This window comes from Sciurus vulgaris (assembly GCF_902686455.1).
Source record: "Sciurus vulgaris genome assembly, chromosome: 15".
Taxonomy (NCBI): Eukaryota; Metazoa; Chordata; class Mammalia; order Rodentia; family Sciuridae; genus Sciurus; species Sciurus vulgaris.
The window spans coordinates 83,689,906-83,707,906 of record NC_136476.1 but is presented as its reverse complement, the minus strand read 5'-3'; the positions used below and the strand labels follow the sequence as shown (position 1 = coordinate 83,707,906).

The window sequence follows — 18,001 nt, the reverse complement described above, 5'->3', positions numbered from 1 at the left end:
CTCTATCTTTTGAAGGCTACCCAGGAGGCGCCCCAGTTTTCTTAGCCTGGCTCCAGACTGCCTGAACTGTCAGCTGCCGGCCCAGGGTGTGGCCCAGAGCTGGCTCCACAGGTGTGTGTGGAATGAAACTTGCAGCTTGCTGCTGCCTTCTGCACCCAGGAGGAAGAACTGGGGCTTGGGTTAGCATTTCAGCCCCCCAACTTGTGTGACTTTGGCCAAGTGACTCAAAATTTCTTAAGTTCTAGGTCTTTCTTTGAATAACCCGTTTATAAAACAAACCTCATAGGCTGGAGAAAGGTCTCAACAGTGGAAGTGAAGCCCCAGGGGCTTGTGCCACCCAGATAGGCTGTGTTGGGACCCTTTCTCACTGCACTGATTCCCCATCTGGGTGTGACTCTAGCAATGGGGCCCAGGAGACAGCTGGCTCCCCAACACACTGCTGTGAAGAGGGCTCCAGCGCTGCCTGGCAGGCTAGGCAGCCTCACTCTGGTTCTCTGGCAGTCACCCTAGACAGATCCTTCCCACCTCTCAGCAAATGGGGAACCATACAGGGAGAATCAGAGCAAGGACCTAGAGATGACCCTGCCTTCAGGGAGACTTCCCCTCAAAGCCTGAGCATCCTTTTCCTCCTAATGGCCTGTTTTACCTTCTGAATCCTTTCTGTTTGTGTGTGTTTGCAGTACTGGGGATTGAATCCAGGAGCACTCTGGAGCTGAGCTACATCCCTAGCCCTTTTTATTTTTAGACAGGGTCTCGCTAAGTTGTCCAGGCTGACCTTCAAATTGGGAACCTCTGGCCTCAACTTCCTAACTTGTTGGGATTACAGGTGTGTACCACCACACCTGGTCCAAGGCCACAAGCTTCTGCTTCTGAGTGATAGCTGGTCTGGAATTTGACGCTCACACTGTTAAAACAAGTAACTTGCCAGACTCGGTGGGAACTGCACTCATCTAAGCCAGCACATAGGTAGGGGCTGTAGCATCTTACCTGTTCCATCCTGAATTCCAAATGAGTGAGTGGACAAATTAGTGAATGGGCCAGAGAAGCAGAAAGTAGGGCCTGAGCAGCCTGGGCAGTCTGGGGTAGAACAGGCTCAGGTGGCATGCACACAGGCTTAGGAGTCAAGGCAGAGTTTATTGGCGCCTGAGGGCCACCCTCCCATTCCTCTTCCTCTCATAGGCCAGGACAGAGATGGAGACAGTGACACTGACCCACAGAGACAGGGCCTGAAAGACAGCCAGGCAACCCCCTAAGCAGATGAAGATAGAGGAATTTGGAGAGATAAGGGGTGGTGTCCTGACCACCTGCTGCAGATGAGGCATGGTGGGGCCACGGTGGTCTTCCTCCTCTCCTCCTAGAGGTGTGGGCAGCTCTGGGGCAGCTTCTCTGGCCATCAGATTTATGGCCATTACCGTTCCTGCCCAATCTCTTGGCTTCCTGAGTCTGGAGGCTTCTGCCTTGGTCCTGCTTATAAAGCCCCTGCTCTTTGGAGGGAGCTTGGTGATCCCTCTGCCTCTCCCTGCCCTGCCTGACCCAAGACATCATCCTGAGGGGGGCCCCCGTCAGTCTCAGCCTGGGGCCCAGAAGATCGCTTGGACATGCAGCTTTCACAGAAAGCCTCTGCAAGGGTGTGGAGGCGGCAGTGAGTCACTTGGCAGTTTTGGAGGGAGGAGTCAGCACCTCGGGGAGGAGGTGTGGCCCTGCTTGCTTTGGTCTGGCATCGCCCAGGACCCCTCTGGGTGGAAGCTGAGGCTTTGGATCCAGCATCACTGGCCTCAGAGAGATGCAGGGGCAAATCACAGCTTCTCCTCCCCTGCCTGGATGCGGGCATAGGCCTCTTGATCCAGTGGAACATAGCGGCCCTTCCGGGCATCCAGGTAGAAAAGCGGGTCTTTCACAACAGCTGGGTCAAAGCCCTCCTTCCGTAGTTCTGTCTTCTGGAACTTGTAGGTTCCTGGGAAGTAAAGAAGAAAATTCAGTACAGGAGCTGGAGTCTTTCTTAACCCTCTTGGAATGTGGACTGGCCTCGTGACAGAATGTGGCCAAAGTAATGTCTTGGGTCAGTCTAGGTCTCAAGAGCCTCGCTGCTTACATCCCACCCTGGTAGGGGTGCCTTGAGGCCAGTCCAGCCTTCAGGAGGCTGAGATACTGCATGGAACAGAGATGAACCATCTCAGCTGAGGCTTCTAGACTGGCACTGTCCAATGGGATAGTCATTTGCCCTATGTGGTTATTTAAACTTAATTAACATTAAACAAAATTTGGATTTTAGTTTTTCAGTCACAACAGCCACATTTCAAGTGATCAACAGCTTTGCAGGACTAACATATACTGTACTGCTGAGTGAAATGGAAGTAAACCTCTATCTCTCACCCTGTACAAAACAACTCAAAATGGATCAAGGATCTAGGAATTAGACCTGAGACCCTTCACCAAGTAGAAGAAAAAATAGGACCGACTCTTCATGTTGGCTTAGGACCAGACTTCCTTAACAAAACCCCAGAATGCAAGAAATAAAAGCAAGAATCAATAAATGGGATGGATTCAAACTAAAAAGCTTTTTCTCAGCATAGAAAACAATAATGTGAAAAAGCCTACAGAGTGGGAGAAAATCTTTTCTACACACACTTCAGACAGAGCACTCATCTCCAAAGTTTATAAAGAACTTAAAAAACTTTATACCCAAAATACAAAGAACCCAATCAATAAATGGACTAAGGAATGGGCAGACACTTCACAGAAGATATACAGGTGATCAACAAATATATGAAAAAGTGCTCATCATCCCTAATAATTAGAGAAATGCAAATTGAAACCACCCTAAGATTTCATCTAACTCCAAGAACACAAGCAATAAGTGTTGGCGTGGGTGTGGGGAAAAAGGCACACTCATACATTGCTAGTGGGACTAAAAACTGGTGCAGCCACTCTGGAAAGCAGTATGCAGATTCCTCATAAAACCTGGACTGGACGCACCATTTGACCCAGCTATCCCACTCATTCATTGGTTTATACCCACAGGACTTAAAATCAGCATACTACAGTAATGCAGCCACATCAATGTTCATAGTAGCTCAGTTCACAATAGTTAGATTGTGGAACCAACCTAGATGCCCTTCAACTGATGAATGGATAAAGAAACTGTGGTATATATACACAATGGAATATTTAACTCAGCCATAAAGAATAAAATTATGGCATCTGTTGGTAAATGGATGGGGTTGGAGAATATCATGCTAAGTGAGATAGGCCAAGCCCAAAAAAATGGAAGGCCAAATGTTTTCTCTGATAAGTGGATGATGATACATTAACAGGGGCATGGGGGTGGGAGGCAAAAGAATGGAGGAACTGTGGATGGTGTAGAGGAAAATGGGGCAGGAGGGGGTAGGGGAAGGAAAGATCGTGGACTGAGACAGTATTACCCTATGTATATGAATGGTGTGAATCTACATTGTGCACAACCATAGAAATGAAAAGTTGTACCCCATTTGTGTATAATGAATTTAAATACAGTCTGTAAAAATAAAAATAAAAAATACTGTGCTGCTAAGATAGCAAACGCTTCCATCACCTCAGAAAATTCTGCTGGTTAGTACTGCACAAGGGACTACCCTATGGCCAGATGTGAGTGAGAACACCTTAGACCCTCCTGGCCTGACTGAGTCCCTAAGTGATGGTAGTTCTTGGAATGATCCTAGGCAAGACCAACAGAACTGTTCAGTTGAACTTGGCCCCCAAACTTCTGACCCACAGAACTGTGAGCAAATAAAATCGTTGAAGTCCTTCGGAGTTCAGCTGTTCTGCAGCAAAGCCATCTGGAATCCGAGGCCTGAGCCTCCCTGCCTCTCCTGGACAGAAGTCACAGGTATCACAGTTCTCAGGGGGTGAACAGTCTATGGTATGAGCCTGGCACCAGTGTTCCCATTCTGTGCTACACTGAAGCCCTGGGTCCTTCCTGCTGCTTCAGGTGTTCCCCCAGGTCCAGGTGCCCACATCACTGGGGGATGGCTTACCATCTAGGAGGGATTCACATGATGGCCACGTTCCCCTGCTGGCCTCTCTCACCTACCTTCCCCCTCGGCCTGACTCCAGTTTTGAGGGCCTCCTTTCATTCCTTCAGCACTGCCATTCCTTCCTGACTTGGGGACTTCACACTTGTTCCCACAGCTTGGAATGTCTCCCACCCTCATAAGGTCCCCTTTTTCATTCAGGTCTTAGCTGAAATGTTGCTGCCTCAGGGGAGCTTTCCAGTCATTCAAATGCCCCTTCATTCACTTTTCTGTGAGCTTGATCTGCAATTCACTTCTTATCTTTGGAATTCCTTGTCCTGCAGCTGCCTCCCTTCCAGTTCTAAAGCTCCATGAAGGCAAAGGTCCAGTCAGAGTTTACCTGTTTCCCCAAGGCCCAGAGCCTGATACTCCATCAGCGACTTGTCCCACTAATGATCAGTGAACCTCCTCCTCAGAGGGACCAGTTTGTTCACTTCCACAAGGGAGGGTAGTTCACCAAGTACCTGGCGAGGTCAAATGACAGCCACCAGGTATCTCCAGAAGTGTGTGGAAAGGCCCAGGCCTAGAACCTGGGAGCTGGAGCAGGGAAGGGACAGACCTGTTTTGTGCAGTTCAGGCAGGAAGCGCAGGAAGATGGGTCGGGCATACAGGGGCAGCTCCTTCTCCAAGGCCTGTGCAAAGTGCTCCAGGTCACAGCTACCAGTGGTGCTGGCCACGGCAGCCATTCCTGCTCGACCTTCAGTTCCTGTGGACATGAAGGTGGACTGTGAGCACTGGTGATGCCCACTTGTGGCACCTCCCAGCATGCGCCCCTGCCCCCAACATACCTGGCACCTCGACGCCATACACAGCCACATCAGCCATGTCCAGTAGGCGGCTGAGCGTACCCTCTACCTCAGTGGTGGACACGTTCTCACCTTTCCAGCGGAATGTGTCCCCTGTGCGATCTCGGAAATACAGGTAGCCTAGCTCATCCATCACCAGCACATCACCTAGGGAGGGCTTTGGTGAGCAGGACCTGGGCTGCCCAGCTCTGGCCCACAGGCTTGAGCCAGGAAGTCTTTGCTGAAGCCTAAGGATGTGACTGACCACAAGGGCTGGGACAGGGAGTCCTGGGCAGGTGTTCTCTGATGATGGCAAAAGGTCCCCTCACAACCCCCAGTCCCTCTGGAAGTGGTAGCAAAGGGTTAGGAACTCACCAGTGAGATAAGCTTGATCCCCCTTCTTAAAGACGTCCTTAGCGATCTTTTTGTTGTTAGCGCCTGGGTTGAGGTAGCCATCGAAGCGGCGCAGAGGGTCTTGCTGGATGATACGGCCTACCAGTTGGCCTGGCTGCCCTGGGGCAGGAAAGGCAGAGTCAGATTTGTCCTAGGAGGCTTCTTCACCTGTCCTCCCCAGATGCATCCTGCATCTTTTTTGGTTTTCCTTTTTCTTCCCCCCAGATGGTACATGGGTTGAACCCAGGGGTGCTTGGAGCTCTACCACTGGACTACAACCCCAGCCTATTTTGAGACAGTCTCACTAAGTTGCCCAGGCTGGCCTCAAACTTTCAATTCTCCTGCCTTGGCCTTTGGAGTAGCTGGGATTATAGGCATGGGCCACTGTGCTTGGCTTCCTGCATCCTGAACTGATCTGATTCATACTGCTTGTGCAGAATGCCCCATTTCTGAGGGTTGGGGGTGTAGCTCAGTGGTAATATGTGTGCTTTGCATGTGTGAAGCCCTGGGTTCGATCCCTTACACACACACACGAGAGAGAGCGAGAGAGAGAAAAGAAATGCCTCATGTCCCCCCAGCTTGGAGTTTGCTGAGGGCAAGGTGTTCATCTTGGTCAGTAGAGGAGGCTGGCACTACTGAGCCCCTGCTCCAGGCCTGACTCCATTCAGAGAGCTTTATGCTCTTTTCCCAGGTTATCCTGATGAGGCAGGTGCTGCCATCAGTCCCATGTGCAGAAGAAAGGACTTAGGCACAGAGACAGATTCTCCCATCACACAGGGCTAAGGGGCCGAACAAGAACAGTTGTAGGTGGCCAAAACTCAGCGTCCTCCGGGGTCAATATGAAAATGAACGAATAGACGGATCGCATAGTGAATGAAAGGACGGACAAAGAAGTGAACAGCTTGCAGCAGAGCTGACTGATGGCTGCTGGTCAGAACCAGCTCCCCACCTACTCACACTGGCCAACCTCCCTCCCAGAACAAAACTCCTCTGATGCTGAATTCCCACCCAAGGCAGACCTGGCCGACAGGGAATGCACACGCCATCAGGTCCCCGGATCAGCTCCATGGTGTCCTCGTTGACACGTACCAGCCGGATGGGGTACACAAAGGACAGGATACGGCTGTTAAAGCCACAGGCTCCTACCTGCAAAGGCCAAGATTTGGACTAGGGCTCTGCCACCATGGGTCCCAAGGTGAACAATGGGGGCAGGGGGCAACTCCAGCACCCAAACTCCTATGCTGGAATTCTACCCTTCCCTCTGCCATGGTCCGTCCCCGAAGCAGCTTTACCCATCCCCAACCTGGGCCGCACCTGACTGTCAAAGTTGCCTAGGCTGCAGTTGCACTCGGTGGCCCCATAGAACTCGGCCACCTGGGGGATGTGGAAGCGGCTGGAAAAGTTGGTCCAGATGGACTGCCGGAGGCCATTGCCCAGAGCCATGCGCACCCGGTGCTGGGTCTCTGCCTCCCGGGGTGGCTGGTTCAGGAGATAGCGGCACAGCTCTCCGATGTACTGCACAATCTGGAGTGGACTTGGTGTGAGTCTGGGCTCTCAGAGCTGCCCACCCCGCCCCAGCATCCCTCAAGCCCTTCCCTTCCACAGGGGCCGGCTGTGTGATCCCATCCCTCTCTGGGCCTGTCTTCCCATCCGAACAACAGGAATGTTGCCCAGTGAACCCTTCTAAACCACCTCGGTTGTACAAAAGAAATTCCAAAGTGTGGTTGGTGGGAGGGAGACAAGGGACAGCCATTCTCTTCCCTTCTTACTCACAGTGCAGTTGTATTTGACACAATCATCCCAGAACCGGGAGGCTGAGAACTTCTTTCGAATCACCACTGTCATGCCATGGATCAGGCACTGACCAACACCCACGATGTTTCCTGAGGGCAAAGGAGGCCTGGAGTCAGAAGATGGAGAGCCATTCCCCAGAGCCTCCTGTCTTTGCCAGCACGCAGGGGATTGAACTCAAAGCTTCACACATGCAGGGCAAGTGCTCTACCGCTGAGCCACATCCCAGTCCCCATAGCCTCCTCTTTCCCAGGCCTGCCTCTTCATGGGCACTGTCCCCTGGTCTCTTTTCCCTGTCTTGTCCTATCTTCACTAACTGATCATATCTTTCCCCACTCAGTCACCTTCCATGGCTTCCTGGTGTCTATGGGATCAAGTGCACACTCCTTAGCCTGCCCCCACAGGACTCTAGAGCCAGCCCCAATCCCATTTTCAGCCAGGCGGGGCTGAACTCCTCTGCCTGGCCGCAGTACCACACATCTGCCTCTTGCTCTTGCCACACAATGCCCAAGTGCTCCCTGCTCCTCCACCACACACTCCATGCCACCCCCTCTTTAGAGTCAGAGAGGTTCCCATCACCCATCCGGCCACAAGCACACCACCCCTGAGCACTGAGGGTGGGGATTCTGCTCCCTCAAGCTGCCTTCCCTCAAGTCCCTACAACCAAGCAGCAATGCTGGGCACATCTGTGGAAACCAACTGGAAAAAAGGTCATCCCAAGTACCCTCAGAACATTGTCCCACACTACGAGTCCACATTGGTCACCCTCAATGGACAAAACTGAGGTAGAGCCTTTGGCCATACATGGATTGAACCCAGACTTGAATTCCGGTGTTTCTACTGCAATATGCTACCTGACCAGGAAGGCGGAGTTCCTAAGGACCTGGAGAGCTGGAGGCTGTGGGGTGGATCCACCCCCAGGGCTTACCTGCAGAGTGGTAGAGGGGGAGGCAGTCATAGACAATGTCGTCAGGGCGCATGCGGAATCCATAGTACACCAGGGCAGCCATGCGGTAATACCTGAGAAGGTACAGGGCCAAGGACTTGGTGGGCCCCAAGAATGTCGGAAGGAGGATCGTTCCCCAGCCCTGCCATGCCCACCCTACCCTGGGGCACCCACCCCTTACCTGCTGTGCACCACGATGGCAGCTTTGGGTAGCCCTGTGGTGCCCGATGTGTAGATGTAGAAGAGTTTATCTGAAGAAAACACATAGGGGCAACTGAGAAAGCACAGCACAGGGCAGGGCAGGTGGATAGACAGTGCCAGTGTGTGCACCAGCACCCACCACACCTCCTCCAGGAAGCCCTCTCCAATGGCCTGATACTGCCCTGCTCTAATGCCTGCTTCCATGCCTTCCACAAACAACTCTTGGGCCTTGCTCTGTGCCAGGCCCTCTCAGAGGTCCCAGCTGAGTGGGACAGTTCTAATACTGAGCCAAGTGTGGGGGAGGGTGGAAGCACAGGACCTGAGGAAGACCCCATAGCACCACTTGGCCTGGGCTTGTGGGAGGGAGTTGGCACCAGCTGGGGGTTCTGGAAGGAAAGGAGGGATACCTGCCCAAGACTTAGCTGCAGGAAGCAGGTGCTGATGTAGCTGCTACACCCTGACCTTCTATTTACTCCTCCCTGTAGCTCTGACTAGGGACTGTCACATTACAGTTCCTATGGGAGGCTCAGCCCTACCAAAATGTTCCCGGAGGCCAGGAACGCCACTGGACAACTGTGCACATTTATAGCAGCCATCTCAGGCTCTGCCTGCCTGCTGTGTGCCAGCTCCATGCAGCATGAGGGAACCAGGGTGAACCAGCCACAGGCCCTGCCTTCTAGCAACTTACAAAAGTACTCAGGAGTCAGGTTAGCAGAGGTTAAACAATGATGACAAAGACAGTGACCAGTTACTAGCCCTTCCTTCCATGCCCTAGACTCAGAACTTTACCCACTGTATTTTTTTTAGCCCTGAAAGTCAACCCATGAATTAGATTTTGTAACTATCCCTGATTTTATGGCTGTGGGACCTCAGGTTCAGACAGGCCAGAGAGCCCTAGGACGGTCCAAGATCTGAAGCCCCAGGCCACACCACATATTGGTGGCTTTACAAGGAGGGAAGTAAGAGTGGAAGAGCTGAAGGACTAAACAGGTTAAAGTACAGGAAGAGAGATGAAAGGCTGGGAGGCTGCGTGGAGGAGGAGGTAGGGAAGGCCACCCAGTGTGGAGTGCATCACAGTTGAGGACCTGGCAGATCCTGCACTGGAAAGTACTTGCTGATCATATTCCAAGGGCCCTGTTCCTCACCTGCCTCCCCACCTCAACTCCAGCCACCATTCAGTCAAAGCAGGTTCCTGAGAAACACATGTTTCTACATGTTAGGCATCAATTAAGGTTATTCCATAAATCACAGAATTGGACTTTGTTGTGTTTCAGTCAGTACTTTTATACATATTCCCTCATTTCTCCTTCACAGTGACCCCAGAGTATCCTGGGATTTGTGTCTCCATTTTCCAGATGAAAAAAGGGAAGTAATGTGACCTGTTCAAGGCACATGGAAAGTATGCAGAAGAATCCAGGCCTTCTGGTCCTGAGGCCAGTGGTCTATCCTTGGTCCATCTTAGAACCTCTCCACAGGGGTAGAGAGGACCCACCTGTAAAGCCCTTGTCAGGGCAACTTGGTAGGTGCTTGGGGGCATCTTCCAGCAGAGGGTCCAGGTGCTCTGTGCCAGTGGGCACTGTGCTGGGGTCCCAGGAGCCAGAGCAGAAGAGGTTAAGCGAGGAGTCCAGGCTCTCATGGATCTCACAGACAGCTGTAGGAGACAGAGAGGTCAGCAGGCAGGCCAGGAAGCACTGAGTTCCCAGGGGAGACTGGCTGGTATGGGAGGAGATGGGTAAAGTGCCTTTACTGTTCATACGAACAACAGCTCCCATGAACTTCTGGCTAACTACACAGAAGGCTCCTTACATGCCATTCTCTTGTTCTTACAGCCCTAGGAAGTAGGTACCAACAACAGCCCATTTTAGAGATGAAGAAACTGAGGCACTGAGAATGAGAGGGAGCTCACACCAAGGTCTCTTACCCACTGCCCTATACGACTTTGAAGGGAAATGGTTGGTGGACAGCAGTGGGGATCAGAAGCCCCCTTCAGAAGTGGGAACCTCTGTCTTCCCAGGCATTACACAGATTTCCAGATACTCACTTACCCTGGGCCCAGGGCAGTGCTGGCTTACTTGGCCCCACTTTCTCTCTCTGGCTGCTGCTTTTTTTGTGGTGCCGGGGTTGGAACCTATGACCTTGTGTGTACTAGGCAAACACTACACCACAGAGCTTCTCTGGTTTCCTCTTGGTTCATCTAATCCTCTCTCCTCTACCTGCTGTGTCCTTCCTTCTTCCCTTATAGCATCTCTGTGTGTGTGTGTGTGTGTGGTGCTGGGGATGGAACCCAGGGGTGTTTTACCACTTAGCTACTTAATTACACCACCAGTTCTTTTTATTTTAAGACAGGGTCTTCCTAAGTTGCTGAGGCTGGCCTTGACCTTGCAATCCTCCTGCCTTGGCCTCCAGAGTTACTGGGATTAGTTTTGTGCCACTGTACCTGTGTCTCCTTGCAGCACCTTAACTTCCCTGTCTGTTATCCCATGACCACAGTAGTGTGGGGAGAAACAAGAGAGACACTGTGATCAAGCTCAAGATCAAACCCTAGTCCTGTTGGGCATAGTGCCTCACTCCTGTAATCACAGCAAATGTGGAGGCTGAGGTAGAAGGATCACAAGTTTCAGGCCAGCCTCAGCAACTTAGTGAGATCCTATCTCAAAATTAAAATAAAAAGGACTGAGTATAGCTCAGTGGTACAGAGTCCCTGGGTTCAATCCACAGTACCAAAAAAATAAAAAGAGCCTGGTACAGTCCACCCAGGAACTGGGGAAGCTGAGGCAAAAGAATCCCAAGTTGAGGACAGCCTCAGTGTCTCAGTAACTTAGTAAGGCCCTAAGCAACCTTGGTAGATCCTGGCTCAACAAAAAGTGCTGGGGATGTAGCTCAGCAGTATAGCTCTTGCCTAGCATGTATAAAGCACTGGGTTCTTCACTACCTCAAAGAATATAAATAAAATTTTAAAAAATCCCAGTTCCTGCCACCTACAACTGTGTGAACTTGGGTAAGCTCTTCGCTGCCTTCTGAACTCACCTCATCATCCATAAAGCCAAGAAGACAATCCCTCCCTGTCTTGTGAAGATCAGAACTGCTCTTGTAAAGCACCAGGCTAAGCATGCTGACACCTAATGTGGCAGCAAATAAAACACAAGCTCTGCAAGGAGAGTGGGAAGTGGGTTCTTGTTCCCCTTGTACAAATGAGGCAACCATCATGCCCGAGGGCAAGCCAGCACCAACCATGTTGCCAGTGCTGCAAGGCAAGCACCTCCTTGAAACCAGTAGGGTGCAGGTGCTACAGATGGGGAACCTGAGGCTCAGAGAACCTGGCTCTCATTCAGCATCTCCAGCTTCCCTGACAGGAAACCAGCTGTCTCCAGGACCCCTGTCTTAACCATAGGCCAACAGAGCCTCCCCAGGGCTAGAAGGGACTGTGGTCTGTGCAAGGTCCCATGGTTCTGCCACCTGTCCTTTGTCCCCTGGAGCTCACCTGGGGACATCTCACTACCAAAAATAAGGGCCCGAGCCTGGGAGGTGGTGAGGCAGTGGCGCAGAGCATCACGTCGGAGGTTGGTGTTGATGAGTGCCGCCTCCACGCCTATCTTGGCCATGCCCAGCCACAGGCCCACAAACTCATTGCGGTTCTCCATGAAAAGGGCAGCCACATCTCCTGAGGCCAGGCCCCGGGCCTGTAGGAAGTTGGCCACGCTGCTTGAGTAATCATCGAGCTGGCGGAAGGTCCAGTGGGTGTCTGTGCCCTCGAAGATCAGGGCTGTCTTGTTGGGGTGGTGCTGTACCGTAGAGGCAAACAACACGGGCACTGTTCTCCGCTCTCGCAGGTACCGTCGAACCTTTCCCTTCACCTTGAGGAGTACCAGGCCACCGCTGTGTGGGAGGGAGCAATGAGCTGTGACTGCCAGGGTTGGGAGGGTGGCCTCTTGACCCCATGGCCCAGGTTGCTGCCCAATTCTGAGCTTCATAAGCCAGTCCCTCCTGGATATGCAACACCACTACACATAGCCACATGCAGTCCACAGTCTTTCACCAAGACCTTACAATGACACCCAGAGGTCATGTGTTCCTGATAGGAGGAGGAAAGAGTCTCTCATGGTGCTGTGGCTTACCCAGAGCTTCAAAGGTGCAATGAGGCTGAGCTGAGACCTGAACTGCAAGCCTGGCTGGCTCCAACTCCTACTCCCCTCCCGCAGCCTGTACTGTCCCCAAATTCCATCGCCATAGTAAACAAGGATGAATCTTCCTTCCTGTCAGTCCAACTAGGGCAGGCCTCTGTTTTGTTAATCACCTTGTCCCCCAGGTCTGCCAGGCACAGGAGAGATGCTTAGTGCTTGTCTCCCCCATTCCACCCCATGAACTCCTGAGCTCTGCAGCCTTTATGTCCTGATGTTGTGCTCTGAGGCTGAACTCCCTTCCTTCTACCACCTTCGAGGCACCTCTCCTCTATAGGCCTCTGGATTCCCCAAGCCCCTAGCCTGGGGGTATCTCTCCCTGCTCCTTGCTCCCACAGCTCCTGCTGCTATCATTCTTCCTGCAGGGTCACTTGACACCTCCTTCTGCAATCAGCCCAGAAGGACAAAGGCTGAGTTGCCTGTTCCGGGCATGGCGCACTGTGCTGGGCCCTGGAACACAAGAGTGAGCGACGCTGCCAGGGTCTTTGTCCACATGCTCTGCCATTTTAGGGAGTTACTTTATCCTTTTTATCCCCCTGGTTAGTCTAAGACTGGGTCTGCTTTGTTCCCCTCTGGGCCTCAGACAGCTGGGAACAGGTTCTCCCAGACATCTTAACTCGGAGCCCTGTTATAGAATTCAGTTCCCCTTGTGCCCTCTTCAGGCTTGTGACAATCCAAGAAAGGGTCCTTTCTCACTGGGTTCCTCCTTACTAGAATGCCCTCAGGACCTCTTCAGGATATCTCTTCAACACACTTGTTGTCCAGTGTGTATCCCAGCCCAAGGAGTTTCAAGTTAAGGGAGATTCCCTGAAGGACTTTGACCTTGGAGATGGAGGTACCAGGTACTACTGCCAGGGATAGGGTGTGGAGCAGAGGATTTTGGGGTCCCAGGTGTCCTACATTGGTAGGTACCATGGGGTCGGAGGAGATTAAAGAGATCAGGAGCCCAGCATGGCTGAAACCCAGGAAGGACTGGACCAGGTACTCACAAGATATCCCGCCTGATGGTCTTGATGAAGACCCGGATGAAGCGCCAGCCACCAGACCCCAAGTAGAGAAGCAGCAGGGAGAACCCCACCTGGGTCCAGGGCAGTTTCAGCACCAGCTTGGAGAACAGCAGCAACCCCACCAAAGATGCCCCGAGCAGCATTTTGGCCTGCAGGCAAAAGGCAGTAAGGGACTCAAACATTTGTGTCCCGGAGGCCCACACTTCCAGGTCCTGGAAGCCACTCTGCTGTGATTCCAAAGGTGGTGGGGTTTGGTCACCCCAACTGGGAACTACCACTCTCCAGGTGACCTTGGGCAGGTCCCTTGTCTACTTCAGGCCTCAGTTTCTGGCTGTACACAATGTGTTAGTGAAACTTCAGTTTTTCAGTTCATTCTCCTACATCCAAGGTCCCTAATCAAAACAGCTGGGGGATGGATACTGACTTAAGTACCTCCAGCTCAATACAGGGAGGTTCTGGGAAGGATCAGGCCAAACTACAAAACCCCAAGGAGCAGCTTCCTGGGAAGGTAGCATGGCCAAATCCCTGCCCACAGGCTCTGGCATTGTCCTGCCTCTACTGTATTGATCGATAGAGGGCGACACAGTAAACGGGTTAGAGCCCGGAGGTTCCTGAGAGGTGACTGCCCACGGGGAAAGATGAATGAGCGAGAAGAGGGTCTTGAAGACACACCCTACCCCCGCCAAAGCAAACCACTCAGATGAATCTTCAGGGATGGGGCTTAGGGTAGGGGAAAAAGCTGACGCTAAGGCAAAAGGCTGGGCTGAGATCAGGACTCTTGGGGTCTCTATTCCTGGCTCTTTGCGGGGTTGTTCAAGGGAACAGCTGAAGAGATTGTTTTTCTTAGGGCTTTCCTATTGTTAGAGCTGAAGGTCAAGGCTGTAAAATAGCCTGAGAGGCAGGATGAGGACATGGCTTGGACCACAGGGAGCCCCTGCAGACCTCCTCCTCGCGGAGAAAAGCACAATCCGGAGGTGGGGGGCGGGGCGGGGACTAAACCAGCATCCCCAACCCCTATGCCAGGATCTCCAAGGCCTTCAGACCTCTGGCCTCCCAGAGCCCGCCAGGACGGAGACAGGAGGGCGTTCAGGAAGAATGGGGGGAGAAAAAGGGGCTGACGAGTTCCCGAGGGGGCCCGTCCCGGGTCCTGCTCCTAGACAGCCAGGGTAGCAGAGGTCCCGGCAGGGAGCGCCCCTCACCCCAGGCCCGCTCCGCCGTCTTCCCCCTACTCAGCCCGGTAGGTTTCCCGGCCCTGAGACCCACCGGCCCCGCCTTTGCTCACCCGGCGTCGGCCCCGCAGCGCGGCGCCCAGTCCAGATGCGGCCCGGATGCAGCAGTGGAGAGGTGAGCGCTGGGGGCATCAGCCGCCCCTGGGCGCCCAGAGCCGAGCCCCAGCAGCGCTTGTCCGGCTCTGCGCCCTGCAGGGCCCGCCCGCCTCCCACAACCCAAACGGGATGTGCCGGCCCGCAGCACCGCCTCCAGCGCAGTCCCTGCGGCCGGCGAGCCTCTGAGCCCGCCGCGCGGTTCGGCTTTACCCTGCCCAGCCCAGCCCAGCCCAGCCCAGCCCAGCCCAACCCAACCCAGCCCAACCCAGCGCAGCCCAACCCAGCTCAGGGCGCCGGACGCCTCCCGGCCCAGTCAGCCCAGCGCGCGCTACGACGTTGGGCGGTGCCGCCGCGCGGCATGCTGGGAGTTGTAGTCCGGTCCAGCGCACAGTACTCTGGGAGTTGTAGTTCGCACCACACAGCCTAGTGCATCCGCAGAACCCCAGGTCTGGGAAACAGGGTGGGTTTACCGCTTGTTCCGCTCTCCCTGCAGTCCCGGGCGAGACCTAGGGGAGCGCACTCCCACCGGTATGGTCCGCAGGGAATCCAAGCCCTCTATGCGGCCCCGGCAGAATTTAGCAAAACCCAACACCACATCTAGATGAGGTCGAAAAAGGCGGGAGGTAAGTAGTGGGGAAATTGACTCTGTGGCGCGATGGATAGCGCATTGGACTTCTAACCAAAAGCTGCACGTAGCCATTCAAAGGTTGTGGTTCTAGTCCCACCAGAGTGGCTGTTTTACATCCTCCAGTACAAGGTTCAAGAGGATCTGGGCATAGTAGTACACGGAGGCTGAGTTCTAGACCAGCAATTTAGCGACATCTTGTCTCAAAAATATAGCTCAGTAGCAAAGCGCCCCTAGTTAAATCCCCAGTACCAAAAACAAAACACAAAAAGAACCACAGCACTTGTGCCCGCTTCTGCTTTGGGGGTTACTGTGCAGACATTCTGTCATCATCAGACTTTTTTTTTTTTTTTTTTTCCTTGTACCAGGGAATGAACCCAGGGTGCTTAATCACTGAGCTACATCATCTCCAGCCATTTTCATTTTTTATTTTGAAACAGGGTCACACTAAGTTGCTTAGGGCCTTGCTAAATTGCTGAGGCTAGTCTCGAACATGCTTCGGCCTCCAGAGTTGCTGGGACTACTGGTGTGCGCTACCACACCTGGCCAGCTATGGGGAGCTTATGAAGTAGCATTTGGTATATTGGAATTTATAGGTTCATTGACCAGAAAAATACATATAAGATAAAAATCTGGACACAAGGATTATCTCTGATGGTATCCACAGGGCTTGGCATATTATAGAAGTGCAGTGTTTGTTGAATGAGTGAAAAGGAGAAGGATCTATGGGGATAAACATGTTTATTTCCAAATCAACTATTGAGGTCATTTGCAAAGGAGGCAGGTGAGAGTTTGGTGGAGGGCGCTGATGACCAGTCACATGCCGTCCTTTGCCCAGACTTGTCATGCTGGTGAAACTAAGGCAATACCCTACCAGGCAATGGGCCAGACCTGAGGTACAGAAGCAAAGGGACACAGAAGAAACAAGACAGTCTGCCTTCAAGTTGCTTGGTCTGGTCAGACACAGAGAGGGCAGGTGATCAGTTTTGAGTAGGTGGGCCCTCTCTGAGCACTCACAGTACTTCTGGTGTAGCGTCTGGTATAACACCATGCACAGTTGTGGTGACCATTTATTGAGCTGTACTTTTTGCATAGCAGTCAGACCCAGCTGTGAGCTCTGAGCAAATCTCTCCTCACAGAGCCTCAGTGTCTTTACCTGTCCAATGGAAATATCATTGTAACAGCTCGTCCTCCTGTGACCACTAAGGATGCAAGAAGACGACAGGAGTCAGGCTCTTACCTGGTGGCTGGCTTCAGTATGCAGCTCCAAGAGCAGGAGTGGCACTGTCTGATCACTGCTCAACTCTCAGCATGTGCATTGGGCACACGCCCTGAAGAGGTCTATGAAGTGACAAGAGTGGTGGGCTTCTGCAGGGGAACACGAGGGTGGTGATGGTGGGAGCGTGTGGTGGAAAGGGGCGTGGAAAGGCCTTTTGTTCCAGCCTGAGTTTATCCCAGGGGCAATGGAGAGCCAGTGAGGGTTTTTGAGGAAGGCCGGGACTAGGGACTAGGTCCTGTCATTTGAGGGACAAGCCTACCTTAGGCTGACCTCACAGTGAGCTCCTTTTCCACTGACGTGACTCCTATCTGTACTGCATTAGTGTGGAAACCAGCAGACTCAACCAGCAATTGGCCTTTAGACTCAGATGGAGGAACTCAGCCTCCCTGGGGCTCTGGGGTGGTTTGGCCCTGCACATGGTATGTGTTTACACCACAAACATTTGTTCCTTTGCCTGTGGAGCCCTGAGCTATAGAAATCCTCCCACACTGGGTGTGAGCAAAATACTCTGGCTTGGCTTAACTTCCGAGGTCTCAAGGGACCTTCCTAGCAAATGACTACTTCCTTTTCTTAAATGCTCACAATATGCTAATAAGCATTAACCATGCACCTTTTTTTTTTTTTTTGTGGTGCAGGGGATTGAACCCAGGGCCTTGTGCATGTGAGGCAAGCACTCTACCAACTGAGTTATATACCAGCCCTCTCCCCATTTTAAGGTGAGGAAACAGGTTCACAAGGTGATGAGACTATAGCAAGGGAGCAGAACTGGGCAGCAGTGGGACCAGGTCTGCCTGCCTTTGGAGCCTGTGTACCCAGACCCAGCTAACTCCAGCTACCTGTGCTTGTTAATGGGTTTTGTTTTCAGTGCTAGTGATGGAACTCAGGGCCTCACCTTGTGCATGCAAGGAAAGTGCCTACCACTGAGTGACACCCCCCAGCCCACTAAGAAGGCTTTTCCTGGATTCTGGATTACTGGGACAGAACTCACGACCTGTGCATCCTAGGACAGGCTCCCTCACAGTCCAGCTGTGACCCCAGAAGATTCTCTCAATCTGAGAGTTGATCTTCATCATTAAGTGAGCTATGAGCCTCTGCTCAGGGGTTACTGTGGGAATTGAATGAGGACTTGACTGTAGCAGGCTAGCAAGGGCCTGGCATCCACTTGCTCAACAATGAAGTATATGCTATCTCAGATGAGGTGGTCAGGGAAAGTCTGAGGTTACATTTGAGCAGAGATATGAATGACAAGGAGCTGCCCACATAACAATCCAGAGACAGAGTGTTGTTCCCAAATGCAATAAGTTTGGTGTCATTTTGGGAAGGATAGAGGCAATCACAATTTATTAGAGAATGGAAGTTTCTAGGTAGAAGCTCACAGGGCTTCACAAGCTATGTTAAGAACTGTCATTGTGGGCTGGGGTT

At 52.5% G+C, this 18,001-nt stretch overlaps 1 protein-coding gene across 1 annotated transcript; it reads right to left on the bottom strand.

The window, feature by feature from the left end:
- Window positions 1–1,114: 1,114 nt before the first annotated feature.
- On the bottom strand, window positions 1,115–14,893 carry SLC27A4 (solute carrier family 27 member 4). The gene is made up of 13 exons (XM_079113440.1): window positions 14,633–14,893; window positions 13,333–13,499; window positions 11,647–12,041; window positions 9,658–9,816; window positions 8,146–8,215; window positions 7,947–8,038; window positions 7,001–7,110; window positions 6,542–6,751; window positions 6,247–6,373; window positions 5,210–5,347; window positions 4,838–5,002; window positions 4,609–4,755; window positions 1,115–1,954 (listed from the first exon to the last, which is right to left on the bottom strand). The coding sequence occupies exons 2-13, from the start codon at window positions 13,491–13,493 to the stop codon at window positions 1,797–1,799; spliced, it is 1,932 nt and encodes a 643-aa protein (XP_078969566.1). The 5' UTR covers window positions 13,494–13,499; window positions 14,633–14,893; the 3' UTR covers window positions 1,115–1,796.
- Window positions 14,894–18,001: the final 3,108 nt, after the last annotated feature.

Bases quoted from the DNA above. Each gene is read 5' to 3' on its own strand.
- SLC27A4 (XM_079113440.1), bottom strand. From the start codon at position 13,493: ATGCTGCTCGGGGCATCTTTGGTGGGGTTGCTGCTGTTCTCCAAGCTG. The intron at 8,039-8,145 runs GTAAGGGGTGGG...GTACCTTCTCAG, and splicing joins GCCATCGTGGTGCACAGCAG to GTATTACCGCATGGCTGCCC. The intron at 7,111-7,946 runs GTAAGCCCTGGG...CTTTGCCCTCAG, and splicing joins CCCCCTCTACCACTCTGCAG to GAAACATCGTGGGTGTTGGT.